This window comes from Lepidothrix coronata, unplaced genomic scaffold, assembly GCF_001604755.1.
Source record: "Lepidothrix coronata isolate B3197 unplaced genomic scaffold, Lepidothrix_coronata-1.0 Scaffold103, whole genome shotgun sequence".
Classification (NCBI taxonomy): Eukaryota; Metazoa; Chordata; class Aves; order Passeriformes; family Pipridae; genus Lepidothrix; species Lepidothrix coronata.
Window position 1 is genome coordinate 239,609 of NW_016690283.1, and position 25,280 is coordinate 264,888.

Genomic DNA, 25,280 nt, shown 5'->3' on the forward strand with positions numbered 1-25,280 from the left:
GTGCTGGATAGGAAGAAAAAAAAGGACTCAAATTGTTTAGTTTCTTATGAGATCAGATAGTAAATACAGATAAATTTTCAATCACTCTAGGATAGTTTGAGATTCTATCTCTCTTCTTTGATGCTGGCTATCTGCTGTTTTTCTAGATTAGGATTCATATTGTTTCCATGGAGAAAGCCAACAAAACTGAGAATCAAATATTTGGGAAAACATTTTCTAGACAAAGTACTTCATCATATTCATAACACATTCGATTACTTGCAGGGCAGGAGGAAGAGTGGGGAAAGGAGAAGCACTAGCAGTTTCTTTCTTAACATTTTTCCCCCCCATCAATTATTACCTTTAGGGAACAAGGCAAAAATAACAATATAATGGCACTTTGAGAAATATAATAACTTTGTAAAATCATGTAAATGCAAAAATGTACAGTGAAAAGCTAGCCTGGGAAAGAAAAAATATTTTTTTCTTGGTAGTATCTTCCCATGATGTGAATAATTTCTGTGGACTGGCACACTGAAAAGGCTAATTAGAGCTGTTTACTAATTTTCTGTAGCTTAGTAACAGGCACTGTAATTTGAAATTTCTACAGAAATAATATTAAAAATGCACTGCCAATCCTGCCAATCATTACAGTACTGCTAATCTTTTCGATGCAGGAACAATGGGACTATGTAAGCTTTACATACATACCCATCTATATACATGTGTATGGATTAATAGATAAATAGATAGATAGATGGATAGATAGATAGATATACCCCTATCTATACACAATACATACACATATATATGTAGGTGTAATTTAAAAATCCATAAGTACAATATGTAAGACTGGAGAGGATAATGCTCTTATTTGCACATAATTTTCAAAAGCTCAGGTATGATTTAGAAGCATCAGTATTAACTAATGGTGGAAAGAATCCCTAAGTCGTCTTTAAAAACATCAACTTTTGAAAACTTACCCTTAAAGTGCCAGGACATGAGTCAACTGATCAGAGTCAAGAACAACCTCTGTGATATAGATGAGTTCTTTGGTTGGGAACTGCTTCCAGAAATATTATCTGCCAGGAACTACTGAGCATCTCATTTTATAGTAAGTCACCTGAATGGGTGCAGAACTGTAGCTTCTGCATTGACATATGGTGGTACCCAACACCTGTCATAACCTTACCGCCTCCATGAACCCCCTGCCCTCTAAGGCTCCAAGCACTGGAAGAGCTTTCTGTGTGGGCAGCATTGATCTGATGGGTGAAGTCAGGAGGGAGTAGCTTTGAGTCTCCTTTTGCAGACCTGACATTGGCAGGTTGGGTAACTCTAAAGGAATAATTTCACTACCAGAGTTCTGGTATCTCAATCAATATATACTGTTTCTTCTAATAATATGACCTTCTTTAGAGACTGACAGTGCAAAGAATGTTGGGGTTAAATGTACCTATTTATTAAATTTATTGGAACCAAATAATTTTACTGGAAATACTTCACACGTGACTGTATTAGACCACAGCTGCCTATACAAGTCCACTTTCATATAAGCCCTTTTAATATACTCTAACTATGAATAATCCTTGCAAATACTTTAATTTCTTTTATGTTAAATATTTAACACGGGAAATCTGAAATACAAGAAACATTATTCTCATTATCTCTTTTATTAACTAATAATTTGCCCAGTTATTTTGCGGATAATAGAAAAGAGGAATAACATAAGGATAAAAGAGGATACATGAGTATTAGCTTGAAAAACTGTTCAAAAACGAGAAGTATTGAAGTATACATAGACTGTTTTAATACCGTTTCTTAACAAGAGCAGAGAGACTTGGGATTATGGTAAAGAATATTGCTGCTCACCTCTTAACTGAGAAAGCCCATTCCCATTTCTCCAGGAACTTAACCTTTATTTAACAAATCAGTTATCCAGAAGGGACCTGCTTATGTCCTACTATACTCGGCAAGATTCCTTGAAAATGAGCCAATGAGAGAGATGGAATCACACTCACTTTTAGTACTACAAAGGACATTCATATTCATAGTCCAGTAACTTTATGGCAAGCATAAACCTCTTGGAGGAAGAAAGAGTAACATATCTGAACCTTATTTTCATTGAAATAATTTCACTTCCAAAGGCTAAAAAGTAAAAGGATAGGAAATTTAACAAATTATTACATTTGGGACGAAAGGTAGAGAATATACATGATTGAATGACTGTCTTGAAAGAAAGCTACAGAAGCATGCACAGAGTAATCCTGAGGGAGACTTTCAGGATTTAACTAAACTCAGCTAGTTATCTTAATCATTCTTTGCATAAAGTGCTATATTTCATAGTCCAGAATTGTGGAGCCTGACATCTCACCAGCCCTCTGAGTAACTGTCACCATCATATTACATGTGACTAAAAGGAGGTACAGATCTGAAAAAAGCACCATTGTTTATTTTGCCTGACTGTGCTGAGATCTGCTCCACTTAATTTCAAGATGTACTGAGTCCCTGTCTCCAACTAAGCCAAAGCAGAGATCTGCAGAAGCTGCAGCTGACACAAAGAAAGGTTAATCTCTTCTCCTGCTGAGCTGCTACAAGCTATGTCCTGATCCCAACCCCTTCCCCAACCAACACTAAAACCCCTACTTCCAGAACTTCTCAATTATAGTTTATGTATAGTGCATTTCATCAATAAAAGTCAATTGGCTCATGTTTCTAAGGTCATTTTAGACTACTCTGGCAGCAATAAACGTGACTTAAGTGGATATTACATTTTCATTCACTTTAGGGCTATTTCTGATTGCCTGAGTGGCATCAAGAGACCTGAGTGTAACTGAGAAGCAGATTCCAAGGTTTCACCTCAGCAGGGTATAACCTCTACCACCCTGGAGCTACACACTAAAATATTCATATATCTGAAAATCATAAACACTTGCCTCCAAGAGCAAATTACAGATGGAAATCTGGGACTGAACAGGAGAGGGTTAGGGTTACCTCAGTAGTCCCACTTCCCTGGCACAACTTCACTTGGAGCAAATTGGTTCAGGCAGTTACTATTCCAGCTGCCTCTCCCAGGGATTAGGATACTCGTCCCTTGCCAGCCTGAATGCTAGCCACATAACATAACCAAGAGAAACTACTGCAAAATCCATACAGAGAATAAAACCAGTTTTGATTGTTTGGTTTTTTGGGTTTTTGTTTGGTTGGTTGGTTGTATTTTTTTTCCCTTTTATAGTTTCATTTGACAGCACTTGAAAGTGTAGTATTTTGGAATTTGAAAGGTTTCAGAGTGGTCTGGGTCATTCGGTCAAATGTACATATTCAGCCACATGACATTAACTTTCTATTGTTCTGCCACAGGCTACTGACTCACCAATAAGCTTACTCATCACTTCCAGTGCTCCAGTGCCTGATAACTCTTGAATAATTCAAACATTCCCATTTGCCTAGGATGATGTTTGTCTGGAGTGATTTTTCTGAAAGCACTGCAAAGACTCAGAAGTCAATGTCTTTCTGAGAAGACACAGGGCCTGAGCCCCTAAAATCTTTAAATGTTTTCAAAAAATCCCCACCTCATGCACCTTTTAACAGAAAATGGATTTACACCTCCTGTTTTGGTCAGTAAACCTAGAAAACGTTGACATTTTCTGGCTTTAATATTCAGACGTACTGACCATATTACATTGAAAAAATCCAGTGAAGAGCAATACATGTGCCAAGAAAGATAAAATTCTAATATATTTCTGTACCAAGTGTTTTTGTACAGACATGGTATTTCTCATTCCCTTATCTTGGTGGCCTAATGGATCACAATGTGGAATAAATAGCAAGGAATTGCTATTACGTAGTCTTGTCAAATGGAAGTCAAAGTACATTTTAAGCCCCAACAAAATGATTACTCAAAGACTGAACAGGCAAGTGTAGCCAAATGACAAATAAAGGGACATAAACAAGAGTGATGGCCATTTTCATGAACCAAATATCATGAAGTTGATAAAGTTGCAGACACAAAAATTAACTTTAATCAGTGCAGAATTCTATCCTATTCTCACAAAAAAATCCAAAATCCAGAAAACAAACAAACCAAAATCAAAGCAACAAAATCTTTACAAAGTTACACTGGTCTCACTTTGGTAGGAAATCAAGACTACTTACCATTCTTGGAGAGAATCACGGCCAAATATTCATGAAAATAGGTGTTGATGTACAGTAGAAGGCTTGGGGTATGTGCTGTGAGAAAGCTAAATGCAATATTCTCCTTGGACATGACAGCATCCGCATAAATGGCAGAGCTTGAGGTGCTTGCATTTTTCGTGACAGGATAAGGTTCTTGGAAAATATAGGTAACAGAAGTGCCAGCTTCAAATAATGCAGAAACCTCTGAAAACATATGTAAAGCAAGGGAATAATTTCACCTACTGCATTTTCAGATCTCCCAGGAAGGAATGGATGTGAACTGACTACCTCAGAAACAGAACACTGCAAAATGCCCCTGACCCAGCTGACAACAGTATTCCTTCATTTGGATAAGCAGTGTGTCCTTCCTTACAGTCAGTTTGTCTGGCACAGGGAAGGATAGTGAATGGAGACATAAATTCAACAATTTTAGTGCTAGAATCAGAGCTCCACAAGATGGAACAGCATGAAATGTCTGTCAGCCAAATAAATGCTTAGTTCACCACCTTCTGACAACCGAATATTCTCTGTAAGGCAATATTCCCTGTCTTCCCTCCAACAGTAAAGATAACATATTTGTTTTTTCCAGTCTCCTTTTTAAACAAATTCATTATTAAAACAACACATTGACCAAAGACAGCCAGTAAGGAAAGTTATCTTTGGTAGCATCAAATGAAGAGGAACATCTACCTATACATGCTCGGATCCTGAGAACTCATGCTTCTGTTTTCAATATAGATAACATAGTCTGGCCATGGATGACACAGATGGGATAACAGCAGAGGTTTTTTTTCAGTAAAGTCAGGATGGTAACTCTCCAGTAGAGCAGCTTCACCTCTACAACAGCATCTCCTAATGGGACAATATATGGGTATTTGGTATGTCTCTTGTGGCATCCGTGCCAAATCCTCAGCTTGCGTGAGGGAGCATAGTTCCATGGACTGCGGTACAACTGCCCCGGTTCCAGACAGGACAGGGTCATTTTTCCATTAGCCAGGAGGGGGCATGGCCAGGACCCAGAGGTTATTCTATGCCAACTCACATAATTTTCTGGGGATGGGGGAAGAGGTCCCTTTTGGGTCGGTGTAGCATGGGGAGGGAGCAGTAGAGTATTGTCAGGGAGTTTCTGTGTAAATTGTTCGCTTCTTTCTTGTACCCTGTATTGTTAATGTCACTTTTCAGTTTTTAATCTCGTTGTTGTTTCCAGTAAATTGTTCTTATCTCAACCTGTAATCTTTACCTTTTGTGCCTCGAATTCTCCTCTCTATTCCACTGCAGGGGAGGGAGAATGAAAGAGAGGGGGGAGCAAGTGAGAGCATGTGGTTCGGAGTGGTTTCAGTGGGAAAAATAAATTGGAGAACACCACTCCTAAACCATGATAAAAGCTAAGCCAATTTAAAGCAACAGATGATGCAGCCTACTTAGCAAACCCCTTGCATTTGTGAGGTGAGGGGCAGCCATGGAAATTAAAAATTCACACTGCATATTGCTGTCACTGAGAAGGAATTTTGTTAGTTTCAAAAAGCATGCTCTCTAAATTAGAGGTTCCTTATTTGCCCTGCTCATTTTTCTGGTGTTGACAGCATCTTCTACAAGCCACCAGAAGGGTTCAGTGAGGACACATTCACCAAAGACTGAACCATGCAAATCAGTTTTCTCCTGAATGCTTCATGCTTATTTTAAAAATTTCTTAACGTTTGGATGGGTTGTCACAGAAATGGCAAAAGAACATAAAAAGACTACCTCTTTTTGTCACATCATTGCTCTAAAACTTTGTAAAGAAAAGCTCTCAAGATTTTTTTAAGGTGGACAAAACGGGATGAGGTTTAAGAACAACTAAACTAAATGTTCAGACTTGGGCAAACACCTGTATGAAAAAATTCAGCCCTATTTGTTTATGTCTGGGGCAAGTTATATGCCACTGAATACAGGAATCATAGCGGGAAATAGTTGTAAACTTTACTAGTACAGCTGACATCATTTTCATTTCTGAGGCCAACACTGAAGTCAAAAAAAGGTCTTGTAGTCTGCTTCAGATAAACTCTTAGTAACGCTGAAGAGACAGCTGATAATAGAATGTATTGTAATACAGGGGACACCGAGCTGACAACCGTGCTGTAGTGAAACGGTGCTGAAGGTTAGAATCAAAGCTTGCTGCCTACCTTCCTTGCAGAATGGTCCTTCATAGGCTGAGTTGGTACAATCACAGAAGTAACCAGTATACTTCTCCACACATTTACCTCCGTTATGGCACAGGTTACCATAACTGCTGCAATGTCCTGGACATCCAGGTTTAACACCAGGTGTCATTTTAGCTCTCTCTTCAAGGTCAAGTTTCTGTCCATTTAAATGCAGAGATCGAATGCATCCCAAAAAGCCCTTCTGTCTGGAAGCTGTTCCTCCTGAAAAGGAGAGAAAAAGGGACATTCACTCATTGGTGAGTCTTCACGGTAATGAAAGCCATTAATTTCAATCTAGACGTACAAACATGAATCCACAATTTTTTTAAAAAAAATTATATATTATATGCCAATACATAAAGTGGCAAAAGATGACAGATGGACAGCCCTGGGAACTAAAGGTCTCTATTTTTATGAAAGGACTAAAAAGTTGTATGTGATACTTTCTTTTTGCCATTCTTCTCTTTTTTGGCTTGTCTACTCTCCTGTCTGGCATTAAAACTGCAAATTCATTTGGGAGAAAGACTAGTTTCTATATTGTATGTTTGTATATCACCAAATACATGAGAAAATCAAACCAAAAATGTTGGGTTTTTTTCCTATTTGTTGCCATAGTACAAAGCATAAATAACATCCCAATCCCAACAGCAGGTGAGTGAGTTAACATGCTGATGAGTCCAGATAGCAGGAATGAGTCATGTTCAGCACCAGGCCTGCTGGCTGAAGGGATATGACTTGGGTCAGAATTTATGAATGACTTCCCAACCTGACATGGCACCTGTAAATGGTTGTTGTAGCAAGAAACATGAGTTCCGGTCACAGATGTGCTATTTATTACAACTGTTAAATATAATTGCATTTCTTCCTGAAGACCAGACCTGTATGGAACTATGCAAGAGGGTAGTTTAGTCTCTACAAGCTATCTAGCTTTGCATCTGTCCAATGAAATTGCTAACAGTGTTACAATGAAGGCGCTTTTTCCATAAGAGGTGGTCTCTGAGAATAATAATTACAATTGTTACTCTATGAAAATATAACCATTTTTTTTATCATAGGCTTTTTTTTGGCAGTTGCCATGTTTTGCTTTTGAAGATACTTCAATTTCAATCGCTGCTAGGAAATCTAATTGTGGTTCAGGAGTTATCAGCATTTGCAGACTCTGAAATGTTAGCTTTATTGGTGATTCTCCTGCAAAAGTAGTATGAAAGAAGTTATTATTCTTCTGTAGAATTTGGTTCTATATCAAAGTGTATGAGATAAAAGATTACATCATTTGATAAGCCCTTGCAGAAGAGTATCTATTTTTTTTTTCATAAATTAATAAAGTAAGATTTCTGCGAACTAACAGAATGCAGTAACAGTCTAAAAAGCAACCTCACCCAAACCCTAGTGTTCTGCAACACTAGGGTTTTCTTCCTGGAACATTAATAGCAGAAATACTGCATTTAAATTAGAGTAATTGAACTATAGACAGTATGCATGAGACACATTTGTTTCATGCTAATTTTATGATACTTTTCTCAGAGAAACAAATATTTTGAAATTTCTCTTTAGCCATTCTTAGATATTCTTTAAAGGAGAGCAAATGTTAGCTCACTTATTTTAGAGGCCCTCTGAGGACAAGAATCAGGCCTTCTGCATTTGCTGCACTGTGCACACACAACCCTTTTGCTTGGAGATTTTGTTCCTAAACAAAACATATCATACAGAATTTTCAGTCATGTCCACATAAGTGGAAATGTGATTTCTTCCTTTAAGGCTACTGGTTACTTTGTTTTCTTTTGCACAGGAGGAAACCACAAATATTACAAGGATAAATGACAGTTTCCTTGCCTCTTCTCTGCACACATACAAATCCCAGCTGAATCGTATAAAGAATGAGTAAAAACTATTGCTAACTCTTCCACAGATGTCATGTTTATTGCACTACTCACATTCTTAATGCTCTCTAAAGCATTTGGAAGGCCATGTTAAGTTTCTCACTCTTCTCCTCTTATAATGTCTGGAGAGTATAGGGCTTAACACAGACCAATTATATGATCTTAGATCCACACAGTATTGCTTAAGCAAATCTGTTTATTATTTTGGGCAGTTTTCTTCAATTCACTAGACCTAATCTTCATATCCATTCCCGCAAAGCAAAGAAAAATAGAAAACAAAAAAACCAAAACTCTTCCTCAAATCAAGCTTTGCAGATTCTTCCTACTCAAATATGCCCGATGGACTGGACAATTCAATGTATGAGACCTAAATGTTTTATTCAGGAAAACAGATTTTAGGATAAGCCTATGGACCATAAACACCAAAGTTAAGAGTGTACTGTGTTGAGTGCAGGTGACAGTCAAATGAGCCATACTTGTTTTCAGCAAGGTGTTTATGCAGCTGAATTTTAGTGAGGAGCCTTTGGGCAAAGAAGAGAGAATCTGAGAAGAGGGGGCAAGAAGCTCACAACTGAACACTCATAGCATAGCTTGGTGACACAATTGGCTAAATAATTAACATTTTAGCAATGAGTTCAGGATTTGCTTTAAAAAAAAAAAAGGACTTTTTGCTGGAAAAAACTGGATTAGGGAGGCTGAAGCAGCATGAATAAATATCAAGAGCATCCTTGCTTTATGCAAACGATACAAAGAAAAGCAAAGGGCAGAGAAGTATAAAAATCATAATCAGGAGTAGGTGAACTTGCTGTGATATTCCTCAGGAGACCTCCAAGTCACAGTTGTTAGTCTCAAACTGAAAGATGTACAAAGCCAACAGGATACAGAGAGTTAGGCGTTAATTCCTCCTCCTGGCCTCCAAGGAGCCTACAGATGCCTTTAAAACCAATAATAGTAAACAAAGTATACCCCTTCTTTTCTTATCCTTTCTTCTGTCTAAAAAGAAAGTTTCTCAGATGTTGACATGTTGTTGGGGTTTGGTCTCCCTGGGGTACGACTGCCTAGAATGGACAGAGGAGGTTCACTCAAGGATTTATTCCTTGCTCAGTTGTTCCCAAGACAGAACAAGGAACCCAAGTACTTAATTTTGCCAGTGTCCATAACATACCAAATGAATAGCACAAAAACTTCTGATCTAAGCTTTATTCATCAAATTAATTTCTCAGGATTTGTATTTTGTTTCTCTGATATTACTTCTATGAGTTCAAATCCTGCACTCAAAGAGGCCTATGATGACTGTCTTTCCCCTCCCTATGATGGAGTCTTATGGTCATGCCTTTGGCACTAGGTAAGGCAGAACTTCATCTCAGACTATGCCATGAGAGGAGATAATGATCCATCTCCTCTAGGACCACAAGGATATGCCAGGCACAGCTGCACTATACAAAAGTTTGTCCCACATTTTGAGTGCTGAAAAAGACTGTCCGTCGAAAGGAATGATTTTTGCCTGCTCCTTCCGAGCAAGTAATGTGCTGAATTGGCTCATTACTGGGCACTTTGGTGCAGTTGATATTACCTAGCCTGAACATTTGTTTGGGGTCTGGTCCTTCACTGTACTTTTTTTTTTTAAATTAAGAGAAGAAACATAGCCAGGTGTAAGGATGTTCATGCTGTGACTGAGGATTATAACGTAGCCTAAAGCACTTAGATACCCAAAACCCACTAAAAGAAATTGAAAAATGGTTTTCTAGCTCCTTTAGGCTGCATTAAAATCCAAGCTTGTTTGAGTGTACTGGAAATACAAGTCATTTCTCCCTTCCACTTCCCACACACAGAAAGCTACCTCAGAAGCCTGCCACAGAGAGTCATTAAGACTGGGAACCCCTTAATCACTGTCAGTAGGCAGAATGCTGCAGAGACAAATATGTTGTGGATTATAGGGGGAGTAGGGAGTAATATTATGTGCTGTTGCTTCTTTCCAATTTACATTGCTGTTTATGTATTTATTTTTCAGATGGGATAAAATTCATTCTGCATGGTTGAGTTATTAAATCAGTAGCTTTTTATTAGAGATTGGAATGAGACCTTCACTAGAAACAAACGATGTCACATCTGTGTATTACTGGAATTCTGCCACATTTCCCTGGAGCACCCAGGGACAAACAGTATCAGAATCAGGAAGCTGCCCAGGTTTCCAACTATTCTGACAGCTCTTAGAAAAACTCAGAAAGTCACAAAGAATTTTGGCCTTCCACATGGCAGAGTTAAGGGCTGAAAAAGCACTCCCAAAAACATTTGTGTTTCTGTCCCTTTTATTCATAGTTCAGTAAAAGTGTGGATGAACAACTGAATGCAATCTATTTATTTCTCGGTGAGAACTTTTCACTTGACTGAGATAAATACCTATATCCTAGAGTCTTCTGTAGATATTAGAGTAAAATAGGTTGGAGTTCACTGCTGAAATCAACTGTCCAACATGTTCCTTAAAGCATAGCTACATTCAGATGAGGTACAAATTCACTTCACCACCAAAACCGATGGGACCTTTTCTGCACAGCTGTTATCCATCCACTCAACTTCCAGCTTGTACAGATGCATTATGTTATTCTGCCACAGGTGCAGGGCTTTGCATTTGTCTTTGATGACAAGGGTTTCTGTTGGCACATTCTCTTGTGAGGTCCTTAACTACCATGGATTTCTATGATGCAATTCATCAATTATGTCCCTTTAAAACCACCATAAAGTTGATTCAGGTAACATGTTTTCTTTTGCTGAGGCTGAGAAGCAAGCTTACAGGCAGATACTGCTTTTCAGATGTGGAATGGTAAGCAGTTGGTATATATGACATACCTAATAGATGACCTATGATAAACCCTTCATATTTAGTCTTTTAGAAAGATACAACCAAAACATTGCAAAAGTCTATCCAGTCACTAAATCTCCAGTTTTTCTAGCTGGAAACAGTAACTTGGCTAAAATTCTCTGATATTTCTAAGGTGTCAAGCAGCCCAACCCTATTGCCTTCAGGCCTGGCCTCCCACAGAACATGCTCTTAGGATCAAAGAAGCATTTAAAAAAACAAGTGATTAGCAGCATGCTTCATACCAGAAAACAGAAACCTTGCATTGTGACAGTCTTAAGCCTCCCTTCTGTGAGTTCTTCAGTGAGCTCCTCTCCAGCTGAGTCTAGCAGAGATCATTTTAGGGAGTATAAATCAACTGCTATGTGGGAAGGACTCTTGACATTGATGCAGCTGTATCTATTTATTACAGATTAATTCTTTGCATTCAGAGCCCAGTAATTACTGCACACATACACAATAAAAAGCTTAAAAAAATACCCTAAAATCTACTTAAATCAAAGCGTGTGAATACACAAGTAAACTATATTAAAATGAATTGACTGATTGAGGTTTGCTATAGCATTTCAGCTAAGTAAGAGACTCCATTTTAAGGAAGGAATTGGTAGTTACCTGAATGGCCCTGCATAAGATGTGAGATACAGCCCACTCCATCACTGAGCAGATTACTCAGAAAGACAGTGTTTGAATATGAAAAAGAGAGGATTCCCCTTGTAATCCATGATCATATTATCACACAAAAGCTAGTCCCAAACCAGGTTTCTTTTGCACAGGTGATAGGGAAACAAAATATATGCAGAGATGTTTTTCTCTTTTAATTTTTTTTTTTCTCCTTTGAAAGATCACTTTTAGGTAAACACCTCTGTTTGTTTTGACTCTGTTCATAGTTCTCTCAGTCATGAACTCAGTAGCCAAATAAGGGTTTCAGTAGGCACATTTGAAGGACCAGACTTTAAAGATCATACTTTCAATTAGGCTTTGCCCCAGAAATTTTTATGACAAATTTGTGACTTTTACATTGTGTCTAAAGAGAGAGATCTCATTTTCTACAGCAAATTACACAGCCAGTACTGCACAAGAAGGAAGACTGTCAATTCTTTGGCAATAAATACCTTTCAAGTGTTTGACCCTAAAAATGCCATAAAGTATAATATGCTTAAACTATGGTTAGTGCTTTTAGTGTAAAGGCAGTTGTTTGGGCTTACTTTGTCTTGCCTATGAAGGAATGGAAAAAGAGAAAGCAAAACTAGGTCACCACATACAAGGTCAAAGGTGAGACAATAGCATTCATTACCAAGGTATGGACACAGAAATACTGTTGATACCCACAGAAACCATTATGGTCCCTACCTACAAATAACTGGCTGTTGAGCTGCAAGCGAAAGTGCCCCTCAGTAGGTGCCTCCAGGACCTTCTTGGGGAGGCTGTCCACCTGGAGAGAGGTTTGCTTGAGGTTCCTCTCTGCTCGGATGTAGTGCCACTGGTTGTCATTCAGGGGGCTGGGAGACTGCACAGTGGCTTCTGTGGGGCCATTCCCAACGTCTATGGAGAAGGTGATCTCTTTGGGGGCTGGAACAGATAAACAGATGTGAAGAGGAAGTGAAGGTCTGATTTAAATTGCGGTTTTGACATCAAGAAATCTTACATAAATATAGGGTTCATTAACTTTTGTGTCAGCAAATAGTACAGGATCATTTACCTCCCATCTCCTACACAGCAGCTTATACATAAATTTAAGCCTGCAGCCTCACTGTTTGATCTCTGCTTTGATTACGCCTGGCTGTGGGTACACATCTTTTTTTTGTCATAACAGTTACTGTGCTCTAGACATGGAAGTTCTCTTTCTGAAGCAAAAGTGACAAATGCTGCACAAAAGTCACACAGTGGTACCAAAAGATTTTGGACAAAAAAAATGCTAAGACAGGAGAAAGGACGAAGAATCTCTTTCCAACTAAATCTTTCAAACTGCATATACTTAACAATTACATAACTTGGCTGCATATGGTAGGAGAGAATCCTACAAGCATTTGTTTGCCTAAGTCTGACTCAAGAAGCAAGAAAAAATAGATGAGCAAACCTAGTTCATTGGTGATCCTAAACCAAATTTGTATATGTAACACATGTCCAGAGATAATAAGGCATCTAGAAACAGCACAATAGTTGAAAAACAAACCACGTAATGGAGTTCACCTTGCTCTACTGGAAGCCTGAAGGAGGCTAGAACTTTTTAACATTGTTGCTACTGATTGTTTCTCCTCTTCCTAAAATGCTAAATGCACCACGAGACCAAGAATCAGGTCCACAGATCACAAAACCAGAAGGTCTCAGACTGAATATTCATAAAAAACCTGTTATTTCAAGCCTCAAAAATTGGATAGGTCTAGTTTTGGGAGCTGCTTCTTAGATAGTTAAGATAGGAAACGCTCCATAGGGATAGACAAAGATCAATTCTGAGCCTCTGCATCTGCTAAAGAGTGGTTTCCTTTTGAAGCAGCTGGTCCTTAGAGCTTCCTTGACACAAGGCCTTTAGGCTGCAAATTCCATCTGGCACGAGGAAGCACAGCATCAAACTACTGATGAGAAGCCTAAGTTTAAAAGATTTTTCCCAAACTTTTAAATAACTCATTTCTATAGGAGTACACATCCAGAACACACATCCAGAAACTTTCACTAAACAATCTTCTTAGTTTACAATATTTGTTACATTTGATGCCATTTTTACTTCTATATCCCTGAGAATGAACCACAGTACACTGAAGTACAACCAAATTGGACTTTGATGTGCAGTTAACAGTAAATCATACCTCATTACCTTGTGATAATGCACCATGACATTTACCATTGGTTTAATGAATCGAAGGGCCTTAGGGCCCTGTTTTATTAATTTTTATGTTGGGGTTATTATAAGCATATTATCAAATACATAGCACTCAGTTTGTTTTCCCTAAGCTTGACAGAATTTGGAATACAGAAGTCATGTTTCATGTCAAAGCCACAGTACTCTTTTATCACTGATAAATATTTGAAGTTGTCAGAACAGGAGTGAGGCAAAATCTCACTAATTAAATCTCCTGCTATTCTCCTTTATATGCTGAGTAGCAGTTACATTGCACTCACTATATTTTCAAGTATTCAAGACTCATTACAACTGTGACTGTCTTATTTTGCATTGGTGTCCTGTCCTTCATAAACTCTCACCTTGTAGCTGTACTATACACACTCAGTTCCTCTGAAACTGTAGGACTGCATCAGACTGGGTATGTTACTGATACAAGAATAAAAGTAACCATCAGAATAGTTGCATTAACATTTTCAACTTTCAACTAAAATTACAGCCTATAGGTACATCTAACCAGTAATTTTTTTCTCTAAAGAGCAAAACAATAAATATAAATGTTGAAAAAACTACATTCATACACTTGTTTAAGAAAGATAAACATAACAAGGTTAAGCATAATGACCAAAGCTATACAGGGAAACTCTTGACAGGAGCGGTAGACAAGTCTAGATTAATGAGTCTTTATGTCTCCATCTTATCCTCTTCACGCATCTCAAGACAGCAGAAAATATGTCCTTGCACTTGTCAAATTGGGCAAATACCCCAAGATTTCTTAACTGTGAAACTTACAGCTTATTTCAATTCGTATGAAGTCTTTAATCCCAAGGTTTTCCAAGAATACCCCAGAGACGGCAGTAGTTTTGAAGAAGAAGGAGATGTCTGCACTGAACTCGGCGTGGAATGTGGGGAAGTGCAGATAGGAGGCCTCTGTGTTGAAGGAAGCAGCGTTCCAGAACTGTCCTGCAAACACAACGCCCTTCTCTATAGTTAATTGGCACAGGACAGCAGCTGTAAACTGCATGTGGAAAGCCACCGTTCATCAGAGAAATAAATTTAAAAACAAGAAAAAGATAACAACCAAAAAAACCCAAAAAACCAACCAACCCAAACCAACCAAACAAACAAAAACCCCCCAACAAAAAAACAAACAAAAAAACAAACAAAAGGAAAGAGAGAACATTCTGTACCTATGGAAATTGAGAAGAGCTAGTACTCACTGTCTCCATAGCAACGCAAAGGGCCGATTTTCCAAGCAGCCTCAGAATTTGATCTGTTTGTGTCAGTGATCACTATCTGAGTTACAGGCAAATGGTCTTTGAAAGTAAGGAGACCGGTATCATTTGTCCTGGATTATAATACACAAACAGAAAGAGACAGATTAACCACAGACAAAACCCTCAGCATTCCTCATGCAAGGCAGCATTTAAAAGATGTTTACTGAAAGACAAAAGATCTTTTGCAGAATTACCTGAGAGAATGATGACCAGTACACACTATTTAAGACATATACATTCATAGGTATGTTCTATGCTCATATGCAGTAATGACCACTGGAGACACTATTTGGATACATGATTCTGTCTGGGATGGGCTGTAAATGTGTTTCAGCTGTGCAGAAGGACTGTGAAGCCAAAGCAGAATGCTGCCATGTTGACCAATGGGCATTTATGTAAACTGGGCTCTACTGGGTTTTCTCAGCAGGATGAATTTGATGTGTATCAGGCATAAGTCCAAATTTGCATTTCTGTAAGTAAAGTTAGCTGGAGACAGATAACAGCATTTATTCTGTCTTTATGCTTTACCCAAGCAGGAAGAGGACAGGCGATGCCTGATCTAGCACACTTAGCACAGGGCAGCCAGACAGCTACTGATCCAACTTCAAGATGGCTGGGACATGTCTGACTCTGCACACTGCAAAACTGGCTGAATTGACAGAGGGAGTTTTGACTGAATCAGTCCTTTGTATTATTGCCAGTGGAAATTTTCGTTCAGCAACTGAAATACTGAAGGCTGATTTACTACAATGTCAAACTTTTCTTGTTTGCTTAGCTGAGCTTATTCTTCAGCTGCGACTAACTTACCCATGGCTGCTAGAAAGGAAAAGAAAGAAAGATTCCTAAAGGATAATTTCTTTGTTTTTGCCCTGAGTGTGCTGGACAAATTGTTGCCCCCAAAATGCAGCGTGGTGTTTCATAGCAGCCCTCAGGTCCTTAAGCTGATCCAGTGGCTTTGACTCTGGCAGGGTATACAGATGTGCATTCATCCCACTGTACTTCATGAACTCAGCTGAGTCCCTCAGGCACCCAACCCTGACCTTACCAGAGCAGAACTGCCCTTTTGAGGTATTTCTTTATTGATTGACAATAGAGAGGTGAGTGCTACTGAATGTCATCCCCATTGTGTTGTTTTTTTCTTCTCCTAGTTTCTTTTCTCAAGGTTAAGGTATTCTGTACATCTGGGCACATAAGCATGGCACGGCATCCTTCACAGAACCAAATCTCAATAGTTTTAGAGGAAGGAAAGATCTCCACCTCTGTATGGCCCAGATCACCTCTCTGCTCAGAGGTGAAAGACTTCATGCTATATATGGGGATGGTAACAATGACCATATCCAAAATACCAGTAATCCAAACCTGCTCTTCCAGGCAGGTGTGACACAATGCCTCAGGAAACAGGTATCACTTTTTGAGTGATACTGCTGCCAGAGAGTCTGACATTCCAGGCAGGATCCCAGGTTTGCCTGTATCCTGCTTGTAATGCCAACTTCCACAAACATACCTCTCGGTGTAGTGTCAGTTATGGGAAAGAACACAGACTTCAGCAAAGAAATAATAATCAGGATGAACACTGCAGCTGTGCTCTGTCACACAACTTTGGATGTTTGCTTGGCTAAGTGCTCTCCTCTGATTAATGTCAGAAAGAAACAGAAGTATTTTGATCTTTTTTTTTTATAAAGGCTGCATACATTGCATTATTTTTCATTGTTTCTAATTGCATGCAGCACAACTAATTGTCTCATAATGCCAAGGGGAAAAGGAGAGGTACCCTCTCTGACCCTAACATTTTCTTCTTACTTCAGTGGGTGTCTGACATGCAAATAACTACAGGCAAAGTGCAGCAAGATGAAATTCCCAGGCACCAGGAAGAGTGATGCCTTCAATACAGACTCAGAAGGAAAACTACCATGTAGAAATCAAAAGTACATGGTCTCCAAATCTCTTCACAGCAGACTCTCGGTAGCACACTCCTATAGCTTATTCTATCAATATTTGAAAGTTAGTGTAAATGCTCTCAACGCATTATGAAATAGATGTAACAAAAGCTGAACTATTTGAGTATTTCTTAGGAAAGAATGTAACTAAGCTGGCATTTACGTTTTTAAAATAAATTTTTCAAAAAATATCTAGGGAGACCTCCTGCAAATTTATTTTAATTCAAAATATAGTGCAGTCTTTTTACTAGCTATGATCAGGATTAAAATAAAAATCAGTATCTTCCTACAACTAGCACTGAAAATATCTACAAAAAACCATGAAATGGTGACATTTTAAAGATATCTATTCCACATCTCTGAAAACTGCATTGCTTATTAGATATTCTGTTATACTGCATGAAGTTCCTTTATATCAAATTTTATGATTGAGTTTTTATTAGTTATATGCCAGTGTCACAGCAAACTTTAGTAGCATAGCTCAACGGTGAGAGAGAAAAATATTCTAGAACTAATAAAAATCTTCCCTTCTTTGTTAACGCCTTGAAAACTCAATCAAGCTTCTCTTCAAGCTCAAATAGCACATTTTATATGTTTTATTCTTTCACACATGGAAAAAATCCCCTCATACAATGATACTTATTTTCACACAAGCAGCCACTGAAATAAAACCTATCAGGAAAATATTCTGTCCTTCAGAGAATGTACCAGCTACAGAAACAACATATGTATTGTTGGAGTTAATTATTATTATTTCATGGTAGAAAATTAAATTTTTATTGAAAAGTCAACACCTAGGATGTTTCAGTTAACAAAAGCAGATAAGAAAGTTGAAGACACTGTGAATGTTTCAAATTCCTGGTATTTCTTAAGTTGAATTTATTTTAGACTCCACTTACAAAGCACCACGATTCCTTTTCTCTATGTGATACACTATGGCAGCCTCTCAAATGTAATGCATTATTCCTGAGAGAGGAGCAGAAGAGCTTCATGTACCTGCACAATAACTTCCTGGAGGCACTGCTGTGGCACTACAAAATACAAATATACCAGGGCCTGGACAAAACATTTGGAATTTTTACCTGAAGGGGGCTTGGGGATCACTTTTAATGTACTACAGTTTTCAAATAAAATTGCTATTTGCTGATAGAAAGCATCTACACTATGATGTGCATATACATGATTTTGTCTTTTAAACAAAAAAATAAAACCTTGTTAATCATTTTTGTGTTTGTTCCCAGAGCTCCTTTTTACTTATATGTATTTTAATTTAGCAGTTAACACACACTTAAAAACAGATGATATTTCTTTTCCACAGCTGCTTCTCGGGTTAGCCAGACCCACCACTTTATTTCTGTTCATGTGTTTCACATAGCACTCTGTGACCACTTCCACCAAGCATGTCCTTTGCATCACACTATGTCCTGTTTCTCAGTATTGAGAACTACAGGAGGGTAGTTCACTTGAGGAACATCCTTGCGGGGGTGATGTTCCTTGGCCAGGAATGTAAATTAAGTCCTGATTTCACAAAAATCAAGGCAGGTTTAATCAATTACGTGAAAGGAGTGCTGTACGCACAGAAAATGGTACAAATAAATTAATAAACTTGAGAAGTAGACCTCCCGCTTATCTGACTTGGCACTCAATTTGGCACAAATTCAGATGAGAATCTGAAGGTTTTTGAAGGTGGAAAGAACCCTCAATGAACAGATATTTCTCTGAGCTCTTAACTTAAAGGATAGTATCAATTTGTACTTCCCACAAGCAAATCCCAAACAAAACAAATCCAATAATGCCCTTTAAATTAAATCACTGAAAACTTTTTATTTATGGGTATTAAATAAAGTTGGATGTCATTTGTTTATCCATGTCTGAAGATTAACGTCTGCATCTACCCAAAAGACTTCCTTAATAAGCTATGAGGCATGTTACACATCAAACAAATGCTCTATTTATGGGCCGATTTAAAAAAGAAAAAAAAATTTGCTGCAAACACAGCAATGCTAAAGGTGATAATGCAGTAACTGCATATTTTAGGATGTAGTAAAGGTAAACTTATCTATAAATGACAAATAACTATTTTGATCATAACATTATGAAACTATTTTTCTTCTTCCTGGCTACCAATAAAAGCATGCTCAACAAACTCTTACTCTATAGTGTCCTAACAGTGTGAGCCATCATAAATTGCTAATCTCCAGGTAGCCATTTCCATATTTTTTCTAACAGATGGTAGAACAGTGGTGCCATTAAATATAATTTATTCTCATATTATCCCCTATTGGTACGTTTTCCTCTTGTACATTAATGAAAACTCTAGTGGGAACAGAGCCTCAGTAGCTCAGATATTCAGTACAGATTTTCATGACTACCACACATTTGGGGAATGGAATCAGCAGATGGCAATGAAGTGCATAAGGGATGGGCCTGTGAAACAGGTTTCCATCAGAAAAAGTTTTGGGGCCTGTGCAGGACATACCTTTAATAATCCAAAGCAATAAATTTTAATTGCTATGTTACCCATGATCTGTATAACAGATGTAACAGATGAAGGCAAGATGCATTGCCTATATTTGGCTGGATTAGAGAAGAGGTACAGAGTTTGGTAATGATAATAAAGAACTGATTCCTGACACCTCAGGGTCCTGCTACAGTCAGCTCTCTGCAGGCAGCTCTTCTCATTTGTTGACAAATGCAGTCATGACAGCAGATACCCAAGACAGCTCTATACAGGCCAGGTCACCTCTGGCAGGGTTTATTTATGAGCTCGCAGGCTCTGTGGAGATGCCTGCACTGCTTCTGGGGGAATGGATTCAGTGTGGGATAGTGGCTGAGCAAACAAAACCTGTCAAATCTGAGCTCGTCAGGGTTTCTCTGCCCTGCTCTCCTCAGCCCTTCCAATTTTAGCATCCTGGCTCTGGCACAGCTTTGCACAAATATAGCTCATCCAAGCAAGGCTTCGTTCATTTCCATGTGGCTTTGCTCCTCCTCAAACAAGGATGGATATGCTCAGTATATCTCTGCAAGACAAAGTGTGTCTGACAATAGCAGTATCCATTTTCCCTTTTGTTCCCCTCCTTTTCACATCCTGTGGTTTCCTTACTCCATGGAGTGCCCCAAAGACATGATAAAGAGGTGAGCGCATGTTTCTTTGGAAATGGCAAAGGCTTAGTTCCCCAGTGAAGGAGACTACTCTGGAAAACAAAAGAGGACACTCCTACAGTTTGAATAGGAAGACTGGAGAATAGAAATAAAAGATGGCCAATCAGCTACTCATTGGAATTAACAGTCCAACAGGCTTTGCTGAGATGCCTGAGCTTCTTGTACAAAATGAGTTCCGGAGATGCCTCTTTCTATACAAAATAAAAAGCTGTGAAGTTCTCCAAATTCACAAGGTTTCCAGGTGATGACTGGTTTCACTAAAGTCTTTTCATTTGAAGTGGAAATTGGATTCTAAAGAGATCAAACCAGAAATGGACTTCAGGACAGTCATGCACCACCATGGCATGGAAGAGTTTCCTCCCATTTAAATGCAAGGTTTTGGTGAGCAGCAAGGCTTTAATTGCCAAGGCAAGAGAACTTTGCTTGAGATGGAAGAAAACCTGGGAGAGGTACTTAAGAATCCAAACAATCTCATTATAACACTACCTTGTCTGTATTTCAGTAATGCTTTATCCTTTAGATCAGTTTAACACATTTCCCCAGTTATACCTGCATCAAGAATGCATCCTCTGTTTGAAAGAGGGCACGTGTTTTGAAACAAAATTGCAAATTTGCCTCATCTACACACAACTTGTCCCAACAGTTGACTACTCTCAGTGTGGGGGAAGAGGAAGAAAGAAAAATAAAACATTTTATGAACTAGATTTAGCTTCAGCATGAAGCCACTGGATCTCTATGAATGTTCCCAGCCACTAGCAAGTTTTTTCAACAGTCAGAAACTTCTCTTTTTTTTTGGAAGCATGCATAAACTACAGTCAAAGAGCTTTGACACCTTTCCAGATCCCTTGCTTGGTTCAAAAACTTAAGGTGGCAACTTATGCCTCTACTTCCTCATCAGAGATCTTCTCCCATTCTCTGGTAAATGCTCCACTATCCTGCAGTGACAGAATTAGCTGTAATCATACTGCAGAGCTTGGAAGTATGATGAGGAGCTGGATGGAAGAAGATACTTATCAGTATAATGCTTTAATAAGAACAAAGGTGAAAAATACAAAAGCCTTCCCCATAGAGCACGTTTAATTATACATTCCTGTTCATCTGGCCAGGGGGACTAACTTGTTGTCAAGTAAGAGCCCAAAAATAGCAGCTGGCTCAGGTGTCTGCTCAGATATCATTTAAAAGTCAGCATGCCTAGAAGTGCATATTGTGTGCTGCCAAACACCTGGCTCAGGACTTTGTCAGATCTGCCTTCCATTGTTTATGATTTCTTTGCTGCTCTGAGAAATTAGTAGCTCCTTCTATACCTAAGATTTAGTCTATGGAAAGCAAATCAAAGCAAAATTTTAGGCCTGTCTCCTCTTCAGAAGGACGTTCCAACTATTCTGGAGAGTTTCTACCTTGGAGCAGCATGATTTATCTAAAAGAGCAAAAATGATTTTCTGGTTTTCCACTCTGCAGCACCCATTTTATTTCATGCCGAGGCAAATAAATGCATCTACTGCTGTCTTGCTCATTCCTATAAGGTATAGCAGGTTAAAGTCACAGTTCAGATCTCAGCAGGTTTCAGGTTTTAATGCTCGTTATATATCAGGGGGTCAGTGTTCTAGCAGGGAAACACAAAAGAAATCTTCAAGAGGCATGAAATTTCTTATGTTTAGAAACTCTTCATAAAGGTCAGGGGTTTTTCAGCTTTTAAAAAGACAATCTGCAATTTAGAATGCTACAAAAGTAAAAATTTCTCATGGATTAAACGCCAAAACAACTGAACCCCCAAACCAACAAATAGTAGGCAGTTTAGTGGAGGAGACTTCTGAGCATATTCTGCTATTATCATGGAATTAGGAGAAACAAGTAGCTCTGTGAGCTGCCAAGCTAATGACGCATGATTTCCAACATTTCCCTCCCATGAGGGTTTTCCAAAATCTAATAGAAGTGTACGCTTCCTTAACTTCTTTCTTGTGCATTTTAATTGGCTTTTTCCCCTCAGCCTGGCATAAATTTTCATAGAATGTGTAATTTGTAATGCTTTCGAGATTTCTCTTTCTCTCTTCAAGATGTTTGAAATGTGTCTTTTTATTCAAAATCATTGGGTGTGGGGTTAAAATGGAGATAAACACCCACAGCATAACTTGCTTGGGTCTCATTTCCTGAGGAGACTTAGCTGAAACATTATAAAACTGCATTTAGCTTTCACCTTGCATTGGTTTTTATGACCTAATGGTGCAGTCCTGCAATCACAGACTGCAATCCCAATGTCTGCCAGCATAACACCCTGTTCTACTTGAGAAGTAGCTCACTGAAAAATGGAATGTGGATTATGCAAAGAGCCAAGCACTAGTAAAAACAGATGCTCTTGATGCTCATGTGTAAACCTTGTCAAAAGCGCATCTGATAAACAAACATTAAAGAAAAGATAGATTAACATGCACAGTCAGCCTATTCTATACAAATCACATTCATAAGCCAACATTTACATAAACATCTTCCTGAAGAAATCCCCTTACAGTTAAAATTTTTGAAAATGAATAGTGACCCCAGGGAAATAAATGGTCCAGGTAAATACTCACACTGTCTGGAAATCAAGCAACCAAAAAAACCCAACACTTACAGTGACAAGTAATTTCTGATTTTATTTTTTTTGTATTTCAGGACTCTTTACAGTTCCTTTCTACTCATTTTAAGTGAAGGTTTCACGGGGATAATTTGGACACTATTTCAAACACAGTAGCCTATGACAGTAATACATTTCTTTTCTACTTCTGTTATTCATAATTTCTGAACTACTCAAGGTTAAAATATCTTTTTTTTCAGAGAAAGGACAGCAGCTCCTATCAGTGAGTGGTCCAAAAGTAAGAGTGAATGAGAGTTTTCACGAGTGTTTCAAATTGCACTTCCAACAACACTCATCTGGCATTTCAGTCCCCTCAAACACAATTAGGAATTAATTAGAAAGTTCACCAACTATCTCTGGGTGGTTGGAGTTCTCTGAAGGTGCAGAGAATGAGAGAAGATTGTGAGGTGGCCTTCCCAAATTCATGCAGCATCAGAGCACACCAAAAGTCAAAAGCCAGGGAAGGCTTTGAATATTCATACTGTAACTAAAACTTCCTATGGAAACTGAACCAAAGCCTACAGAAGCCAAAGCAAGTCTTATTATTGACTTTAAAAAGCTTGGGATCCAATGTAAAAGAATGTTAAGGCACATACAGATATACTGTCTCTTAGGAAAAATACTGTTCTTTTTAATAATACATATTTCTTGTTTAGCTATACCTGACTTTTGCTGTCTGTGCTTGAATTCTCTCCTCTGATATATGCCTGTGAACCAATCTCCCAGAACCTTTATTCATGCAATGCTCCAACTGAATAAAAATTTTTAAACAAATACAGTTATTGGATTCAGCATTCAACGAGAAATATTTTTTTGAAGACCACCCATTCCAGCAACATGCTTCAGCCAGATATCTTGTTTTCAGCTCAAAAAAGAAATTTAAGATGAAATCAGAAGTCCAAATTCTAGTTTGACTTTCATTCTTGTCTGATTATACTCAAGCCATTCAATCTTCCTGAACTGTGAATCAGGAAAGGATTTAACCCTTCCTTTCCTACTTCCTATCACCAGCTCTTCATACAGACACTGCCATTTACATGTTAAAATTATTACCATTCTTCTCTATCTGCGTCACAGTTGCAAAAATATCTCATATCCAGACAACTTTCTTCCAGTCCACATGCACATTGTTGAATGCCCGGAAGAGATCCTCCCCAGTAAAGATGCTTTTCATTGGCACGGCCAACCCACCAAGCAAATGGCATTCCATCTGGATGAAGGGGAAAAACCGGGGAAAAAGAGAGAAAGAGAGAGAAAGAGAACTTGATAAGCAAATCGGATTCTCCTGAGAATGAAAAAGAGAGTGAAGGTGGACATGTTGGATAATAGCGAAAGAAAAGATGCAAACTACAAAGTAAACAACCATAAACTTTGCCCAAGTTCCATTTTATGGAATACATGTTGGGAAAGCAGCAGTTCTACTGTAATCCCATTTGGAGGAGCAGATGTTTTCCCCACAGGGCTTGTGTGCTAATCATATATGAGAACCTTGGTGCCTTTCAGCTGCAAAGACTTTTGACATGCAAACCCAACATCACTGTCTGCATCATCTGTGTCCAGTGTTTTTGTGTGATACTGGGGGGAGATCTGATCACTGATGGAATCTGAAAACAATTCTCCTGCCACGACTCACACTGGACAGCTGTTTTGTACCATGTAGTATTGGCCAAGGACCTCCTGTAGAGTCATCAAGTTTTGGAGAAGACTATAGCTCTTAGACTGGAATTTCTTACCTCATATATAAAGAACGAAAATCTTCAGAAATAACGTACAAACTGATCTATTACTACAGGCTCTTCTCAAAACCAAGACCAAAATTTCTATCAGTTTCCAAGGGAGTAGGACTATTGTTCTCCAAGGGCAGAATTTGTAGATGCAAAGCTCCGTAAGATATTAAACAAGGTAGGACATAAGTGGGAAAAAGTATTTCCCTGCTTGAGAATCAATTTATCTCCATGAAGCTATTTTCTACCTACAGGAGCTCTAAGATCTATGCATTTATACAAACAGAGATATTTTTTTTAATTTCAGAATCTGTAATGCATCAAGAATTAAGTATTAATAGTCAGATACAGTAAGCAGAATCAGATGTAATGAAAGTCACAGATTAGCATTTTCTAAGACTGAGTTTGTCTTCCTGCTCAGATAACTTTTTCATTGACTTCTTAATCCTTAAATCAAGAAATGTAATCAGTTATACTTAAAGTAGATGGCAAAATTTAGCAAAATTGACATATCAAGATTTTTGATCAGAGGAGCTTGGAAAATTGAACTGTGCTGCTAATGTAGAAAGATGCATCATTTTATTCTTCCACTCTACTAACATTGTTAGTAAGGAGTATTTCTCCTTATACAAAGCAAGAAAGACTAAAATATGGAATGCAATCA

At 38.3% G+C, this 25,280-nt stretch overlaps 1 protein-coding gene across 2 annotated transcripts in view; it reads right to left on the reverse strand.

Moving 5' to 3' along the window:
* The window catches only part of CNTNAP5 (contactin associated protein like 5), a 288,828-nt gene that overhangs the window by 34,012 nt on the left and 229,536 nt on the right, over positions 1–25,280 (reverse strand). For both annotated transcript variants that reach the window (XM_017823576.1, XM_017823577.1), the window contains 6 exons: positions 23,946–24,102; positions 15,126–15,253; positions 14,698–14,868; positions 12,420–12,638; positions 6,315–6,554; positions 4,132–4,356 (listed from right to left, as the gene is read on the reverse strand). In XM_017823576.1, the coding sequence (XP_017679065.1) occupies positions 4,132–4,356; positions 6,315–6,554; positions 12,420–12,638; positions 14,698–14,868; positions 15,126–15,253; positions 23,946–24,102 (1,140 nt within the window). The remainder of the gene's footprint in view (positions 1–4,131; positions 4,357–6,314; positions 6,555–12,419; positions 12,639–14,697; positions 14,869–15,125; positions 15,254–23,945; positions 24,103–25,280) is intronic.